The 19905-nt window shown below is 45.0% G+C and overlaps 1 protein-coding gene across 1 annotated transcript in view; it reads left to right on the forward strand.

The window, feature by feature from the left end:
- Positions 1-19905, forward strand: part of Piezo (piezo type mechanosensitive ion channel component) — a 1050432-nt gene that overhangs the window by 804573 nt on the left and 225954 nt on the right. Inside the window, exons 37-38 of the mRNA XM_080275143.1 lie at positions 3836-3919; positions 10062-10236. Of these exons, the coding sequence (XP_080131269.1) occupies positions 3836-3919; positions 10062-10236 (259 nt within the window). The remainder of the gene's footprint in view (positions 1-3835; positions 3920-10061; positions 10237-19905) is intronic.

Genomic DNA, 19905 nt, shown 5'->3' on the forward strand with positions numbered 1-19905 from the left:
CCTGCACACCTATTGTTAAGGTATCACCGACATACGTTATGCACCCACAACATCCCACAATGAACTCTCATGACACATATCACAAACATTTTATATAAATCATAAATAATCAACAAATGTCTTAGCAAGTTACAGTACCTGTTCAATGATGCACGTGGTTGCTAGGCGTCCTTATGTCCCCGCACAGCTGCCGCTAAGGTATCGCAAACCTACGCTACGCACCGACAAAATTCCTTCATGAACACTCACGGCACATTTCACGTACATTTTATGTAAAGTATAAGTTCTCACTAAATGTCTGAGCAAGTTACAGTACCTGTTCAATGATTTCCATGATTGCTAGGTGTCCTTATGTCCCTGCACACCTGCCGCTAAGGTATCACTAACATATGCTACGCACCCTAAATTATCCCTTCACGAACACTCACAGCTCAATTCACATACACTTCACGCTAAATCATACACAAATACATGACTACCACAATGATTCCACCCCTACCTCCGACCATCATCCACTCACTTGATGTAGTGCTGCCTACTTCTTCCGTAGCCTGTATCATTCTTTTTCTGTGCCTGTCCTCCTCTCTTCCTATTTCTCTCATCTTTCCTGTCACTTCTTATTGCTTTTCTTTCCTTTACAGGTGGCTTTACATTGAGTGACAAGCCTAATGGTTTCCTGTAAGCCAAGAAACCATTTACAACGCTGGGTGGTAACCATATAACCAAACCATACGTGCTCCCTACGTGTCAACAAGTGGGTTGGTGGAGGGTTAGTGTCCCTCCTCGTAAAACAACTAACTCAAAGTCAAATGGCCACCCCTTACGGGATTATGGTGTCTGGCAGTAGATAGATAGATAGACAAGGGTACAACGTGAGCGTGACGCAGCACCTTCGCCTCGCGATTTATAATCCACCACTATATTGGCATACACCACACTCCTTCATGAACACTCGCAGCATGTTGGCCTTATATTTCACACAAATTCATATGCATATACATTATCACTATCAAATTCCATCCCTGAACACCTCTAATAATCCCTTCCCAACTACGGCATACAGGTAACACCTGTCCCATTCCACACCATGGCTATGGTGTACGTAACGCATGCTAGTTCCAATATATCACAAAGCTAGCCATTATATCTTTCACATACCATACAGTTTAGGCATTGGCTTCTCTATATACGCATATGTACTCACAGCATAGGGCCCAGGGGAGGCAGAGTGGCACAACCCCACTACAGTGGACACGCATCTTTCCCTTAGGCCTAACGACTGATAATGGGCACCATTTCTTCTCAAGATACATCTCTATGTTCCATTGACTAAATCACGTCAAAATATGCTCAGAAATAATATATTATCACACTCAGTCCATAGGGGCTTTGACTCGGGCAGGAGGGGGAGAATTAGAGGGATTTAAAGGGACAGCACACGCGACGCAACCTTACAGCCTGACTGCTTGTGAGGTACTGAGGTTTCTCTCTACGGGCAGGCTCCGAGGAGGCTCTGTAGTGTTACCAAATCTTTAACTCGGAAGAGGGACGTGTCTGCTAGAACGCGCCCAAATTTGAAGCAAATTGGCAGAAAATTTTTCTTTTGACGGTGTTTTTTCTGCTTTTTCACACAATTTCCCATCAGTGTGCCAAACCACAAAGAATGCGATTCGTGTCAGCATGCCTGGGAGGGTTAAGCCTGTTTCCACCATTTCCTCAATAGGGCAATTCCTTTTTCACAGGCTTCTAATTAGTATATCAATTTGTTCCTTGTTATTTACTCAGAATTGCTGACTGATGTTCCATTTTGCATACTGACATTCAAAATACTTACGAAGACAAGTCTTTGACAAATCAGGAAGGAGGGATTTTGAGGTTTTTGAGGCCTAGCCTCAGGCTTTGAGGTGTTAGAGGCATTGCTCAGTCCTCCAGCTCTAGCTTCTCAGCCTCAGATACTTACCTTTCCCCCCCCCCCAAAAGTCACTTCTTGAATTGTTGGGATGTTAAAGTTCCACTTATTAGCCACTTATTATCAGTACAGTACTTTATATTCTTGTTCATGCAGTATTGCATAAACTTAATGATGATCGGTGTGTTTTTATGCACGGGGTAAAGAGGGGACTTCGGAAAAATTCTGGGATGGCATCATGCCACAAAAGACAAATAACAGTTGTACATATGGCATGATTTATGTATTTCCGTTTACCTGGTAGTGTTTACCGCCCAATTAACCATCATGGCTGCTGCCACTGCCACAGATGTACTCCCCATTATGGTCCAACTGAAAGCTGTACCACCACTAAAACATTCATACCAACACACTGATCATCATTAGGCATATTAAATATTGACTGTACAAGAATAATGGAAATAGCAGTAGAATTTAAACTCACCTTGATACTGTAGCAGATCTGACCAAGTTTTGTTGGGAGGGGATCTCTGAGGTTAAGGGCCTTGAGCTGTGGGTGCCTCTATCCTATGAAAGCTAAGGCTTTGCCTCAAAGCCTTGAGAATTACATAAACGCTGAACGTGAGGCACTTGGGGTTGCTATGCAAAAGGTGAATAATGCAAACAATGAACACATACACAGAGAGTCGACTGTACATATTATTGTACTGTACTGGGACTGGAGAGGGCTGCCTTCCATTGGTGGCATCAGTATAATTAGGCAGCAATGCTGCAGTGACAGCAACATCATCAACCTTTTTTTTATTTTTGATTTTACATTTTTGTTATTTATAGTATACATTACTCTATATAGTATTAATTTGCACAGTATCATTATGTATCTTGAACTCGGGTAGTCATACACAGTAGCAAACTTACCCAAGTTTGCTACTGTACATAATATGACTATCCGAGTTCAAGATAAATGAAGATTGTTTTTGAATATCAAAGTCAATTCACTTTGATTTAACAACCTACCCTTCCCTCCTGTTAGGTATGTAGAGGATTAAGTGTACTTAAACATGCAATGCATCATTTCAGTGGATGGCAGATGTTACCATTTTACCCCATTGTGCTTGGTGGTGATAATGTGTGCTTATAAACCTGCTTCCTACACAGTTACACAAGTAGGGAGAGAAAGAAAAAATGCTTTTTATCATTCTAGAGACAGAACCTAAGCTTTACTTTCCACCATAATATGAAGGATGTGCAAGGTTCAACCAGTTTGATAAAGTTTTGGTAATTGTTTTTAAAGTCTGGAATATATCAGGTTTATAGACATCCTGAAAAGATTCATTATATCCCAGATTGACTGAGGGGGTTCCCTGAATGTAGCTAGACCCATTTTTCACTGTCATGGTACTGTATCAAGTTATTTTATTCTAATTCCCTGTGGTTTGACTCTAACAAAAATGAAACCCTTTAAGGTTAAAGATTTATAGTGCTATTGATATAAAAACTACTCTACAGTAATTATACCTCATGAAACAGAAATCTGGTTTTTCTGAATTGTTGGACAAAACTAATCTCTTCCTTAATTTCCAGTTTTTTACTTGTCCAGTAGAACATGGTCAAACTTTCAATCCAAGAACTATAAATACAATAATTTTCCTTTAGCATAATGTACAATTGTGTATGCATTAACTTAACACAGTGATGATTTTAAAACTAACTCTCAGGCTGAATAAATGCATCTGGGATTAGGTAGAAAAGGATAATAGAGGTGAGCTGACCCTGAGAAGGGTAATGGTGATAATATTAACTCTCATGCCCCTATGATGCATTCTTGGCTGAATAAAATTGCTTGGCATAAATTGAAATAGAATAGTAGAGTTGTTCAGTTATGAAATGTTTAATGTTACGTATTTGTAATTTTCTGCATCACAGTGTTAACCTATTGGAGTCCCAGGGTGCTGAGAAGGATTTCCAGAGAGAGCAACCACCTCTAGTTAAACTGATCATTGCAATCTGGTGAGTAAAGTGTCAGGGACTCTCATTCACTACTAAGGTCTCTGTATGCAACATGTGTTAAGAGTGTAATGCTGTTTGGTAGTGAGACCTGACTGTAGGCTTTGATGTAAAGAGTTAGTAATGATTAGATGGATGTGCTGTGCTTCCTTGACTGACAGGCCTGGAGGAGTTAAGGATTTTGAATGAAGAGTTTAGGGGAAGGCTGGGACTTGAATGTACTATTGTGATGGGAAAGGGTAGTTTGAGATAGTTTGGGCAAGTGGAGAGAATGGATGACAACTAGATGCAGAAGGTGAGAGGTGTGAATGTTGAGAGGAGAGTTGTGAGAGGCAGACTGAAAAAGACCTGGGATGAGGTGATAGAGTGTACTCTCAGGGATAAGGGGCTGAATAGAGAGCCTGCTAGAGATTGAGCAATGTTTAGAGCTACCATTAGGTGATCAAGGCCAATTCAAGCATGTCTGAGCTTCTATAAATGAACTAGCAGCGATACCTGGCATTGCCCAGGTAAAACTCTATGATCGTGCACACTGTCTTTACCTGGGACCCCCGGGTGGCCACTCCCCCTGCAGAACTCCTCTCCCTGGATTCCATTTTGCCTGCTGAACCTGTGTTCCTCCGTGGGCCCATTTCCCCAGGAATATATTCTCTGTAGACGTATTTTTACCATAGACCCATTTTAACACTGCCCTCCCACCCACCTTGCTTACCCTCTTATCCTACTCATCTGCTGTCCCTGTTCACCCACCTTGCTCACCCATTCACCCTTCCTACCCACCCTGCTCACCCACTCACCCTTCCCACCCACCCTACTCACCCACCAACCAACCCTGCCCATCCATCCACTGTACCCATCCACCCACCCTGTCCATCCACCCATCCACCCACCCTGTCCATCCACCCATCCATTCACCCTGTACATCCACCAATCCACCCTACTCATCCATCCATCTACTCTACCCATCCACCCACCCACCTACCCTACCCATCCACCTACCCACCTACCCTACCCATCCACCCACGTATCTTCCCACCCACACTGCTCACTCATTCACACACCCACACTCACCCACCCATCCTGCCCACCCACTCACCTTGCCCCACCACATCTACCCCACGACATCCACCCTCCCATGCACCTCACCCACCCTGCCCTTCCACACCCATCCATCCACGCAACCCTGCCCATCCACCCACCCCAAAGGCCTGCCCTGCCCACCTCACCAATCCGTCCACCTATTCAACTTGTTGTAACAAATAATTATATGGTTTTGTAGCAAATAATTTTATGGTTGTAGAAGTAAAGCACCCTGTGGTAATTGGCTGCCATGTTTCTACTATTGTTGACTTTATGATTTCCAATTGTTCTAATCTTGACCATTATGAGCACCAGTTTAGCAAACTGTAACATACACCTCAAAATTCACGGTATAAAGATACCCCCATCAGAGCTGTTTAAAGAGTTCTATATCCATAACCCTCGATGTCCATAGAGGACAGGCAGACAAACCATCCATCTGTCTATAGCCAAATGCCATAATCTCATATGGGGTGGACATATGACATTGAGTTGTTTTATGGGGAGGGGAACTAACCCTCCACCAACCCATTTGTTGACACATTAGGAACATGAATGGGTTGTTATATGGTTACCACCCAGTGTTTTAAAGTAAATTGTTTGTAGACCATTAAGCTCGTCATTCAGTGTAAAGCCATATATATAAAATGTGTGTGTGTGTGTGTGTGTGTACATGTATATACACCTATATGTACAGTACTCCTTTTGTTGGTTTATGAAGGCTCTAACATGCTTGCATGCATCGGCCTTGGTCACCTAATGGCAGCTCTCTATGTTTCTCGATCTCTGGCAGTCTCCCTGTTCAGTCCCATAACCTTGAGGTTACACTTAATGACCTTGTCCCAGGTCTTTTTTGGGCCACCTATCGCAACTCCACCCCTAATATTAATGCTTCTCAGTTTCTGAACCCAATTATCATCCTCCATCCTCTCCAAATGCCCAAACCACCTCAATCTACCTCTCCTTATCACAACACCAATACACTCCAGTCCTATTCTACCTCTCAACACCTCCATCGTAAACCTAGCCCCCCAGGCCTTTCACACACGAATGCAATGCACATCCACCTAATCATTGTCATTTCTGTGTGTTTAACCCTGTGAATATCCTCTTCCTTTACTGCCCACGTCTTTACTTACAACCAGACGAAGCACATCATTAGCAGCCTTAAGCACTCATCTGCCTGTGGACCAGACAACATAAGCAACATACATTTTAAACACCTTGGATCGCAAGGCATACAAGCACTCACCAACATATCATACTACAGCTACACACACAACATAATACCCAGCATCTGGAAGCATGGCATTCTCATCATTATCCCCAAACCCAACAAAGACCCCATGTTACCTTCCTCACACCACCCTATCACACTTCTCTGCACCCCCTTCAAAGTCACTGAATGACTGGTACTACAATTAGTTACACCTCACATCCCCCTAGCCCCATCACAACATGGTTTTAGGCCGCTACACTCCACAAACGTTCTTCTTATTGACCTTAGAGAGTTTTTGATGGCATGAATTCAACTAGGCCACCACACAGAACACTCCTAGTCACACTAGACTTTAGCAAAGCTTTTGATGCCATCTCCCGCCACAACCTCACAAACAAAATATTCAGCACAAACATGCACAGCACTAAAAGATGGCTGGCAAAGTACTTAGCAGGCAGACGTGCACATGTGACATTTGTCGGTCAGACTTCGAACATCAGAAACTTCACAAATGGAGTCCCCCATGGATCTGTTTTTTCCCCTAGACTCTTTAACCTATACATGCACAACATACCCACATCCCACACACCACAGATACACATAGCTTCCTGTGCAGATGACATAACACTTGCATGTACACACCAAAATGCAAACACAGCTGCACACATCCTCCAACCTTACTTCAGCACACTACACAATGGTTCACCACAAACAGGCTTAATATAACCCCAGGCAAATCTACAGTGACCCATCTCACAAACTGGACAACAGAACACAATCACATTCCACATGTCATCATAAACAACACTCCCCTACCACACACACACACACACACACACACACACACACACACACACACAAAATCATTGGTGTAACATCAATGTCATTTAAGCAACACATCACAAACATTAAAGATAAATTAACACTAAGACTCAGTGCCTTGATGTCACTTGCCTATACAGCATTTGGACACAACAGTGAAACCACCATCACAGTATACAAACAATATGTATGTTCAGTGATGAATTATGCAAGCCCTGCTTGGGCTCCTAACCTCACTAAAACACACTACAACACTCTACAGACCATACAGAACAAGTCCCTAAAAATAATCACAGTCTGCCCAGCTACTACACCCTCAGACCACCTACATGTACATCAAGAAACCAAAGTCCTCAAAGTCAAGAATCATCTAGACATGAGAGGCACCCAAATTCTCGTTGCAGCCTCCACAAACCCACAACATCCACTGCACTACTTGGCAGCACATCCACACACACCAAGGAACATTAAAATGACACCCAGCACACGATATACAAAATACTGTCATCTCTTCCTCTTTGCCCTGCCTCAGCCCAGCTTCCAGAAGCATATCCATACTCAAATCTCTCTCCACTCCATTCAGTCACTTAAAGACAACACACAGCTGTGTGCACGACCTCCCGATATCCACCCTTCTGAATCCTATCTCCCTTGTGAGGACAGGGTCCACCTGGCCAGGCTGAGATGTGGGCATCATCCAGCCCTCTTAAGTTATCAGAAGAGGCTGGATGACTTCGTCACTGATGCCTGTCCAGGATGCATCACAGCACCCCATACTATTAAGCATGTTATGGAAGACTGCATTGCACACAATCACCTATGCCAACAACACAACATATACTCCTTGAGAGCTCTGTGGGAAATCCTGGTCTCGGCCATGGCCTTTTTTAGGGACCTGGGGCTGTTTGCCCAGACTGCCTAGGGAACAACTACTACTACTGCCCAGGTCTCACTACCATACAGCATTACACTCCTAACACATTCTGCATACAAAGATCCCTTAGCACATAAGGAGAGCCCTCTCAGTGTCAGGAGAGGCAATAGCTCCCTGAACTTCTTCCAACCATTTCTCACTCTATTCACAGAGCTGGCTCCAGCCCCACCTCCAGTGCATAACATGTCTCCCAAATAACAAAACTCTTCCACATACTCAAGAGACTCACCAGCAAGTTCATTCCTTTCATGCCTGACAATCTCCACCTGCTCTCCCTGACACACCACACACATAAAATCAGCATAATCTCGCATTCTGCCTCTAATACCACTACATGTCTTATGCACCCACTTATCGCAAACACTGCATGAGATGGAATTACTTCGCTCGCCCTTGTGGCAGATTGCGCATGGCCACTCTCCCCCTTCTTTGCCCGTACCACTACCAACCCTAGATAAAATCACTATTGTTTTATCAGCATTTACCCTTAAGCTCTTGTGCCCCATACAGTCTCTCCACTTCCTAAATCTTTCCTCCACATCTCTTTCTCTGCAATCAACACCAAATCATTAGTATACAACATCTCCCACAGGAGTCCATTTCTGAAGTCATGTGAGAGGGCATCAAGTACCATGATAAACAACAATGGGCTCAAGACTGATCCCTGATATACACCAACATTCACGAAAAACTCATCACTCATATCTCCATTCACTCTTACCTGGGTGTGAGCACCCACATACATGGCCATAACCACCCTAAGCAGCCACTCTTCCATCCCAAGCATTCTCATTGCCCACATCACCACTTCTCTAGGGACACCGTCAAAGGCCTTCTCCAAATTGACAAGAACAAAGTACAGTTCCCTTTTCTTTCCTATATATTTTTCCTGATGCTGTCAGAGAGTGCATATGGCATCAGTTGTCTCCCTGCCTGGCATAAACCCAACTGCATCTCATCAATAGTCACTCTTCCTCTGATTGTACCTTCTAGAACTCTCTCCATTACCTTCATTATCTGATCTAAAAGCTCTATACCTCTATAATTTCCTCATTCCAGGGCATCATTCTCCTTTTTGTAATCATTTACAATTGCGCTCTTCAGTCAGTCATCTGGGACAACACACTTATATAATCATTTTTATTAGGTCATTGACTAACCTCACTCCTACATCTCCTGAGGCCTTCAACATTTCAGCAGTCAACCCAGACACACGTGCTGCCTTCCCCACCTGCATCCTGCCTATTGCCTCACTCACAGTAGCAGCGTCAATCAAAGGCCAAGGACCATACACTGGATCTGCTGGCTCCAAATGTTCCCTGTCCCAGTCAGACTCCTCATTCAACAACCAGCTATAATGCTTTCTCCATGTGTATATAATATCCGCACGGTTCACCACTACCCTTCCTTCGTCATTCTTCACACTCTGCTCACCTGTAATATCCAGATTCTCCCTCTTCACCTGATTTGCCTCCTTAAATATCATATTCTTCCTCTCCACACGATTTGGATTATCAAGTAAGTCTCTGTGACTCAGACTTCACCCTGTATACCTTTCTTCTAGCCCTATGCTTGGCAGCCAAGTATTCCTCTTTGTTACCACCCTTCTTCCATTATACATGGATGATGAACAGTGATTTCACTTAAGTGGCATGTACCTGTATTAAAGTATGTCACTCTTTGGCAATTCATTACTAACCATTAAACAATGGAATTCATAATATGTGTGTAATTGGAAGATTTTGCCACCATGGTTTGATGACCAGCAACTCCAGGTTATGGTACTTGGTGCAAACACTATTAGGATAGCTAGTGGCCACCAGTGAGTCTCATAGCCTTGTGTGCACTGTTCAGGCAAGTTGGATGATAGTCAAGATAAGTTATGGAGTCTTTTTTTTTTTTTTTTTTTTTTTTTTTTTTTTTTTAAGCCACATAGTATGGGTTATAATTGGAGTACAGTATTTTAATTTGGCTTTCATTTAAGATAAAAGCAAAATGGTTAAGGTATGCCATGTTGTCATCATCAGAGCTGGTGTGCTGCATTGTATTGTATCTCTTGATCCCAACCTTTCTCCATCTGCCCCCCAAAGGTATGCCATGTTGTCGCGGTCAGAACTGGTGTGCTACATTATGATCTTCGTAAACCAGATCAAGTCAGCATCGGTACTGTCCCTTCCTCTGCCCTTATTGGTCTTCCTCTGGGGCTCCCTCAGTGTACCTAGACCCACCAAGACCTTCTGGATTACAGTCATTGCTTACACTGAGGTATTTTATCATTATTAACCCTTCAGTATAGTGTTGTCTTTGTCCAGTAGTTTCATTCTGCTGCTGCAGATGTTAACTATATTTAGGTTAGTAATATCCCCTTGTAGAAAAGGAGTTACTGAGGGCTAAATCTTATCCCTCTGGTTCAGAAAGTTGAACAGTTGATAGGGGACATTAACCCTTTAACCGCGGGCATTGTTTTGCCCCGACTGTCCTCTCCCGCGGGGGTTTCGACCAAAATGTAAACAAACTTTAAACCTTTATAACTCTGCACAGAATAAATCTGGAGCGAAAAATAAGGTACCATTAGAAAGTACTAACCTTCGGCTTTGCAATGATGTAGGTTTCATGATTTCATTGACTATCACTGGATGGGCAGTGCCATTAGAAGTGAGCGATCTAAAACCACTATTTTTCGCTCACACACCATTACCTTCGCTCATACACCCTTACCAAATGCCAACCTCATTCTGATAATAATACTATAAACATATATGAACACTGCACATACGATAAACACCCACTCTGTGTTCACTGAGGCAGGTAAAAGTCACTGTAATTACCCGCACTTCACTGCCACATCAGTGGTGTTGTAATCACTATTTTTCGCTCACACACCATTACCAAATGCCAACCTCATTCTGATAATAATACTATAAACATATATGAACACTGCACATACGATAAACACCCACTCTGTGTTCACTGAGGCAGGTAAAAGGCACTGTAATTGCCCGCACTTCACTGCCATATCAGCGGTGTTGTAATCACTATTTTTCGCTCACACACCATTACCAAATGCCAACCTCATTCTGATAATAATACTATAAACATATATGAACACTGCACATACAATAAACACCCACTCTGTGTTCACTGAGGCAGGTAAAAGGCACTGTAATTGCCTGCACTTCACTTCCACATCAGCAGTGTTGTCATTCACACAGCTGGACAGATACTGATGCGTGTTTGGTCCGGGGTGGGGTGGGGGGCCCAGGGGGTGGGAGGTGGGGCCCCAGGGGGGGGAGGAGGGAGGTGGGGGTCGGCTGGAGTGAAAGAACTTAATAGCTACTCTCCCTTGAAACAATTGGCGCACGGAAAAAACACGGGGTATTCAAAATATTCACAAACATTCGAGAATGACACCCGCGGTTTGGTCCAGTTTTTGCAATGTCATTCTGGAATGACACCCGCGGTTAAAGGGTTAAGAATGGAATACAAGACCACTGGATTGAAGGGGTTAAACATATTACAGTTTCCATACATGCTTCACATCCTTGGATCTGTCAACCCCTTAACCGCAGGGCATCACTTTCGTGATGCTTGGGAGCAAGGGATCATACCGCGGGGCATCACTTTTGTGATTCTGTGCTATTTTGAATTCGCCCGGGCTTTCAAGTGGTGGCTTGTATCATCTATCAGTACTGCCAATGTCCAACACTAGTCAGCACTCCTAATCTGATCTGTACTCTCATCCATTGTTGACAATTTAGCCATTTCTCCCCGTTCTTGACTCCCCTCCATTACCCTCTCCTCTCGCCTGCCCGGCCACGCTGCGCTAAGTAAATCTTCCCTGAAATTTTCCACTGATTTCATCCATTGAAATAAGCCCTATGCCCTATTCTTATACCAAATAATATATACAAAAAAGAAATAAGGTAAGTGATAGTGCCATACACCTGGAATTGGCTAATTATCACCTGACAACACCTCACGTGCACTCGTTTGCTAATTTTTCCTGTTTATTTCCCCTTGAAATATGTCGTATAATCTATTCTCATAATAAAAGTATATATAAGAAAGGAAGGGAGAAGCCTAAGTGATATTTACATTCACCTGGAACTACCTAATTTATTATGTATTGTCTAGATTTCCTGCCAATCATTTCATAATGTATTGTTACGGTTGCGCCAGCCCGGGGCTATTACAAAAAGACAACAAGTCAGCCTTAGATGATCGGCCTCCACTGCGTTGCAAAATAACGCAGACCCCGGCACTGACACTCCGCAAACTAGAGAAAAACTGCACAACGGAAGTACAGTACTTACTTAAGAACGCAACACTCTGTACTTTGATAATAAAACGGAACAGCCTACCTATAGATCTAGCCTACTATCGCCACTACCGGAAGTAATACCGCCTGAGACAGTATACAGGAACACCTCCCACTTACTTCCGGTGGTGACGACTTTCTACTTAACCCGTGTCCAAGGGGGAACGCAGTTAATAGCTCACGATGGTTCTCACTAGCCTTGAGCAAAGAGATGGGATTAACTGTGTAGGGGTTAGGGGTGTGTGTGTGTATGTACGTGTGTTGGGGAACGTTAACAAAGGCAGCGAGAAGACCACGGTGAGCCAAACTGGCCCTCCAAAGACAACACGGTTACAAAAACAATAAAAAATAACTACTTCCCTCAGTCAGCAACAAAAGAATAAAAATAAACTTAAATGAAAACGCCAGCTCGGCAGAAAAAAATGACTGGGGAGAGAGAGAGTGTGCACACACGCACGATACGGAAGCTAGCTGGGAAGAGACTGCCTCTGATCAAGGCTCGTGCACGGCCAAGCGCGAACGCATGAATCAAATTAATTAATAAGAACTTATATTCGTGCCCCTCTCTCTCTACAATAAACTGGTACTTCTAATGCAAGCAAAACATTATTAAATATACTTGTAGCTCACACAAGACAATCAAAATAATCAAATGCATACTCAGCATGGTATGAAATAAAATTGCTCTCAGTGGCGGGAACGAAAGAAACAAAAGAACTTGTAGCACTCGCTAATATAAACTCCGCGAATGACACGGATACATACTGCATAATCCCCCTAGCCCAGCTGTAACGGATACACCCGTGGGAACGGAAAGGCAGACAGCGTAACACGCCCTTCCCCAAGGGAAAATTTTGAGCCCTGGATCAAAATTTTCGAATCAAGACCCTGACCCCTCCCTGGATAAACAATCAGCAATTACGTTATCAATCCCCTTAATATGCCTAACTTCTAAATTGTACTCTTGCAAAAGCAAACTCCAGCGGGTCAAACGCTGGTTCTTAAATTTAAACTTGTTCAAAAACTGCAGGGGATGATGGTCTGAATAAATCTTGATCACAGGGCCAAAAGGGGGCAGGTAGACAGCAAAGTGTTGCAGGGCCAGGATAATCGCTAATAACTCCTGCTCTATGATGGAATAGTTCTTCTGGGCTCTATTAAACTTCTTTGAGAAGTATGATATGGGATGTTCAACCTGGCCCTCATCCGGCTGCATCAACACTGCTCCTACCCCTACTCGGCTAGCATCAACTGCCAGCACAAAAGATTTGTCAAAATCTGGTGCACGCAATATAGGGTGGTGGCACAGCAGAGACTTAACAGTAGTAAAAGCTTGCTCACACTCGGCTGTCCACTGCCACTTCTTATCCTTGCGCAATAAGTCAGTAAGAGGGGCAAGCACTGTGGAGTAATTCCCAATAAATCGTCTGTAATAGCCGATCATGCCCAAAAATCGCTGGAGGGCACGGCGACACTGGGGTGCTGCAAAGTTGGAAATGGCATCCACCTTAGCCCGAGGTGGAGCCACTTGCCCATGTCCTACAACAAATCCAAGGTACTGGACCTTAGCACGTACGAACTCGCACTTGTCCAAGTTGACTACTAAACCAGCTTCCTCCAACCGCTTAATGAGCATTTCCACATGATCAAGGTGCTCCTCCCACTTGGTGTCATACACAATGACATCATCGATGTAAACGACACAATTAGGTATGCCATCCACCACTTTATCCATAAGCCTCTGGAAAGTGGCTGGAGCATTCTTCAATCCATAAGGCATCACCTGGCACTGATATACTGCACCACTGACAACAAAGCTAGCCACTTGTTTAGCCCGTTCCGTCAGCGGGACCTGCCAGTATCCTTTTACTAAGTCAAGCTTGGTGATATAAGTGGCATTTCCCACCTTGTCCACGGAGTCATCGACCCGAGGCAAGGGATAAGCATCGGTCTTAGACAGTGAGTTAACTTTCCGGAAGTCCACACACAACCTAACCTTCCCATCTGGCTTCGGCTGCAAGGTAACTGGTGAACTCCACTCACTGAAACTCCTCTTGATCAATCCATGGTCCAACATATACTTGATCTCATTATCGAGAGCTTTCTGTCTGATAGGGTTGATGCGGTAGGGAGCTAATTTTACAGGCTTACTATCCCCAACGTCGATGTCATGAGTAGCCCAAGTTGTCAATCCCGGTGAATCTCCAAAAACTTTCGGATGTTTCCATAATCTGTTGCACAGCTCTTCTCGCTTTACTGGATCAAGGTGTCGCAATTTCTCCACCAGAGCTGCATAACCATTGCCCTCCCATAGGTCAGCTGGTAACATCTCACCACGACTAAGCACTTCCTCCTGCTCCTCCAACTCACTACCAACCACCAAAACTACAGGAGCGCTCTTATCCCTGGTTCCCTCAACGTCCACTCCAAAGTCACCTTCCAGGAACTGTGGCTGTAACCCTGGTCCACCACTCACATCACCGGCACCAACAGCTCCCTCCACAGCACGTTCCTTTGATGCCACGTCCTCCTTTCCCCGTCCTTCACATCCCAGGTGAGAGACATCAGCAGTCATCCCACAATGAGAATCAACTGGGCGGTAGTATGGCTTCAACATATTAATGTGGCACAACTGAGTACTCTTCCGCCTATCTGGGGTAACAATTAGATAGTCAAGTTCCCCAACTCTCTTCTTCACAATATAAGGACCACTGAATCTAGCCGCCAGAGGTTTTCCTTGCATGGGCAGCAGTGCCAAAACTTCATCTCCTTGCTTAAACTCACGACTTCTGACCTTCTTATCGTAATGAGCCTTCATTTTCGCTTGAGCCCCGATTAGATGGTCACGGGCAAGCTCTAAAGCGCAATGCAGTCTCTCCCGAGTGCGGCAGACATAGTCAAGCATGGATTCCTGGTTGCCAGATTTGTTGTTACTCCAGGCCTCTCGCACCACATCCAAGGGACCACGAACTCTGTGCCCAAACACTAACTCATTGGGTGAAAACCCTAACGACTCAGTTGGTACCTCTCTCACTGCAAACATAACAAAGGGTACCGCTAAGTCCCAATCCTTTCCACTATCATAGCAGAAGGTGCGCAGCATTGTCTTTAAGGTCTGATGATGCCTCTCCAGGGCACCTTGTGACTGCGGATGGTAGGCACTGGACAAAATGTGTTTGATGCCCAACTCTGTCATTGTCTGCTTAAACAAATTAGATGTAAAATTTACTCCACGGTCTGACTGCAACTCCTTAGGCAGGCCAAAATGAGTAAAGAACAGAATAAGTTGCTTGACTACTGACTTCGCCTGCATGCTTCTGATTGGTATAGCCTCTGGGTATCGCGTTGTAACATCCATTATGGTTAACAAATACTTGTTTCCAGCAGAAGTAGGAGGTAAAGGGCCCACGATATCAATGATTACCCGGGTAAACGGAGGTTCAACTGCAGGAATGGGAGTCAAAGGGGCCACAGGAAGAACTTGATTAGGCTTGCCCACTATCTGACACGTGTGACAGCTCTTGATGTACGCAGCAACTTGTCCCGGCATACTTGGCCACCAAAAGTTATATCTTAAGCGCTGCACTGTCTTCCTGTTTCCCAAGTGACCTGCTAAAGGTCCCTCATGTGCTAACTGTATTAACGGCACCCTATACTGCACAGGCACCACCACCTGCACTAACTCACCCACTCCTCCATCCACCGTGGCGCCAGTGGGCGTCCATCGGCGATGTAAAACATTGTCTTTAATCAGGAACTCCTCCTTACCACACTCCATACTTCTTTCTTCCCCTACTCGAGCAAACAAGGGCTTTAATGTTACATCCTCCTGTTGCTTCACCCTCAATTCTGCTGGCCCAACACCCGCCAGCTCTACTGAGGACTGAGATAAGGGACTGGTCGGGACACTGGATTGCGAAGGGCGATCAATCTCAGCGTCACCTCTAGTACACTCGACAGGGGGAGGAATGTCAGACTCCACACTGACATCATCATCACCTCTACCCTCAACAGTGACACTCTGTTCCTCAGGCGCGTTTGACGGTGGTCCTGCATCCCCGCAGTCGACCCCAGCGTCCTGAAATTCTAATTCAGTCGATGGGCTGGGTTCAGTCTCCACACAGACACACTCAGCACCACCTCTAGTGTCCTGAGTGGGAAGTGGGGCGGCACCCATACACGCATTCCCACTCTCCTCACCCACCACAGCAACACTCTGCTCACTAGGTTCCTCCATTGGTGGCCCTGCCTCATCACAGTCGACCCCAAGAACCTGTGACTTCACCAGTTCTTCCTCCCGGGCTGCAACCTGTGCCATAGATCGTGTAATTGCACAGACCGGGAACATGGCTTCCACTTCTGCATCAACTTCAATACCAATTTCTGGGGCGTCAAAACACTTCTCTGCCACAACAACTGGTGGGGGAAGAGATGGAAATACTTTCTCCCCAGCCAGGTCATTCCCCAGCAGAAAATCAACCCCCTCTAGTGGCATTACATCAGCAACAGCTACTTGAGCTGCAGCCTGAACAATGGGGCAATCGAGTTCCACATGAACATAATCATAGTATTCATCTGAGTTCATGCCTCTACACAGCACATACTTCCCTGAGTTTACAGGCCCTCCAGTCACGTTTCTGCACACAGACTGTTGTGCACAGGTATCACGAGCCACAGTAACTGGATAACTGATCCCATGAATTTTCACTGTGCCGTGACATATAAAAGGTTTACACCAGTCTAGGGACGATTTCTGAGGCAGTTCATCCGGAGGTGGCGTAGCATGTTGGGTAACTTTTTCAGCCTGAGCTGGCAGCGAGCACAGCCGGCTGCACTCCAGCTTTCCACAGACTTCTCCCTCACCGTTACCACTCTCCCAACTCCTCTCGTTCACCTGACTCGAACCTATAACTAGTGCCACTGGTTTGGCATTTTGGGAGGCCTTCCACTTAGGGCAGTTAGGCTTGATGTGCCCACTCTGTTTGCAAAAGTAACAAAGTAGCTTCGAACTGGATACAGGGCTCTTTCTCCCTGAATTCTTTTTCTCCTCTGAACTTCCCTTGGACTGATTCACGGGAGATTTATCCCAGGCAGGGCCACTCACAGTCCTCTCCCTGGAATACTGAAAATTAGCATACTTGACCCCCATACTCCGCAAGGCAAACACCCGGTCATCAGCCCACATCGCTGCTTCCTTCATGGTCTTAAATCTCTTCTCCCTAATTTTAACACCAATTTCTTTGTCAGCCATGTTGGTAAAATGTTCCATCAAAAACAGTTCACGCACCTCGTTATACGAAGTGGCGCTCTCACTCAGCAACCACTCGTCTAACCTCTCCTCCAGATACCTAGCGTAGGCCATATAGGTGTCAGCAGGCCTTTTCCGAGCACCACGGAACAACAACCGATAAGCCTCTGGTCTAAGTTCATATGCCTTCAGGATAGCTGTTTTAAATTCATCATAATCATCTACATCCTCAGGGCTCAACCTATTATACACTTCCAAAGCTTTTCCCTTCAGCACATTAGATACCAACCCCACCCAGCGCTGCCTTGGCCACTCAAACTCCCTAGCCTTCTTCTCAAACCTGACAAACCATTCTGTCACCTTCAACTCATCAAATGCTGGCACTAATTTTAGACTCCTTGAGAACCAACTCTCCCTATCCTCTGCACGGCCTGAGGTTTGGGTATCTGAAGTTGGTCTATTAGCAGTCACCTCCAAGCGAGTCTTCTCCAGCTCAAATCGCATTTTTTCACGCTGCAACTCCATCTCCCTCTCTTCCTTCTCTCTTGCACGCTGCATTTCCCTCTCTTCCTTCTCTCTTGCACGCTGCATTTCCATCTCCATCTTTTTCAACTCCAATTGCAACTGAGCCTCCGGTGACAAGACTCCAGGGTATTTGGGAAACTCACGAGCCTAGCACCAGTTCAGTCTCTTCCCAGCTAGCTTCCGTATCGTGTGTGTGTGCACACTCTCTCTCTCCCCAGTCATATTTTGTATAGAGAAGCCGAGCTGGCATTTTCATTTAAGTTTATTTTTATTCTTTTGTTGCTGACTGAGGGAAGTAGTTATTTTATTTTGTTTTTTGTGACCTTGTTGTCTTTGGAGGGCCAGTCTGGCTCACCGTAGTCCTCTCGCTGCCTTAATTAACGTCTTGATTCGAAAATTTTGATCCAGGGCTCAAAATTTTCCCTTGGGGAAGGGCGTGTTACGCTGTCCGCCTTTCCGTTCCCACGGGTGTATCCGTTACAGCTGGGCTAGGGGGATTATGCAGTATGTATCCGTGTCATTCGCGGAGTTTATATTAGCGAGTGCTACAAGTTCTTTTGTTTCTTTCGTTCCCGCCACTGAGAGCAATTTTATTTCATACCATGCTGAGTATGCATTTGATTATTTTGATTGTCTTGTGTGAGCTACAAGTATATTTAATAATGTTTTGCTTGCATTAGAAGTACCAGTTTATTGTAGAGAGAGAGGGGCACGAATATAAGTTCTTATTAATTAATTTGATTCATGCGTTCGCGCTTGGCCGTGCACGAGCCTTGATCAGAGGCAGTCTCTTCCCAGCTAGCTTCCGTATCGTGCGTGTGTGCACACTCTCTCTCTCCCCAGTCATTTTTTTCTGCCGAGCTGGCGTTTTCATTTAAGTTTATTTTTATTCTTTTGTTGCTGACTGAGGGAAGTAGTTATTTTTTATTGTTTTTGTAACCGTGTTGTCTTTGGAGGGCCAGTTTGGCTTACCGTGGTCTTCTCGCTGCCTTTGTTAACGTTCCCCAACACACGTACATACACACACACACCCCTAACCCCTACACAGTTAATCCCATCTCTTTGCTCAAGGCTAGTGAGAACCATCGTGAGCTATTAACTGCGTTCCCCCTTGGACACGGGTTAAGTAGAAAGTCGTCACCACCGGAAGTAAGTGGGAGGTGTTCCTGTATACTGTCTCGGGCGGTATTACTTCCGGTAGTGGCGATAGTAGGCTAGATCTATAGGTAGGCTGTTCCGTTTTATTATCAAAGTACAGAGTGTTGCGTTCTTAAGTAAGTACTTCCGTTGTGCAGTTTTTCTCTAGTTTGCGGAGTGTCAGTGCCGGGGTCTGCGTTATTTTGCAACGCAGTGGAGGCCGATCATCTAAGGCTGACTTGTTGTCTTTTTGTAATAGCCCCGGGCTGGCGCAACCGTAACAGTGGTATATGGGAGTGGAATGAACAACTCCAGGGAAAGCACCAGACATACCTGGGGGAACTGCTCTAAACTGGCTCGGCGGCATCATAGATGGTAATAGTGGGGTAGCGAAACGAGGCAACTCAGCACCATAGTCAAACTCAGGGCTCACACGAGGAGTACCTTTGCTATGTGCCTCTCGTTGTTCCATATTTTCCATATCCACAGGTGATTCAGCACGAACGCGATCTGGTGTAGACACGCGTGACTCCATGGCGACAATTCAATGGCAGTACTGAATAATGAAATACTAATGCTGACTGAGAAACTACAAAACACATCAACTTCACCTCAAAGTACAGAGAAAGCCAAGATAACGATATCCTAGCAAGAAGAAGGCACTGTTAGGATATCCTGGCGAGGTCGCCACTGTTACGGTTGCGCC

The sequence above is a fragment of the Coenobita brevimanus genome, chromosome 60 (genome assembly GCF_032717465.1).
Source record: "Coenobita brevimanus isolate Jiangsu-jjx chromosome 60, ASM3271746v2, whole genome shotgun sequence".
Taxonomy (NCBI): Eukaryota; Metazoa; Arthropoda; class Malacostraca; order Decapoda; family Coenobitidae; genus Coenobita; species Coenobita brevimanus.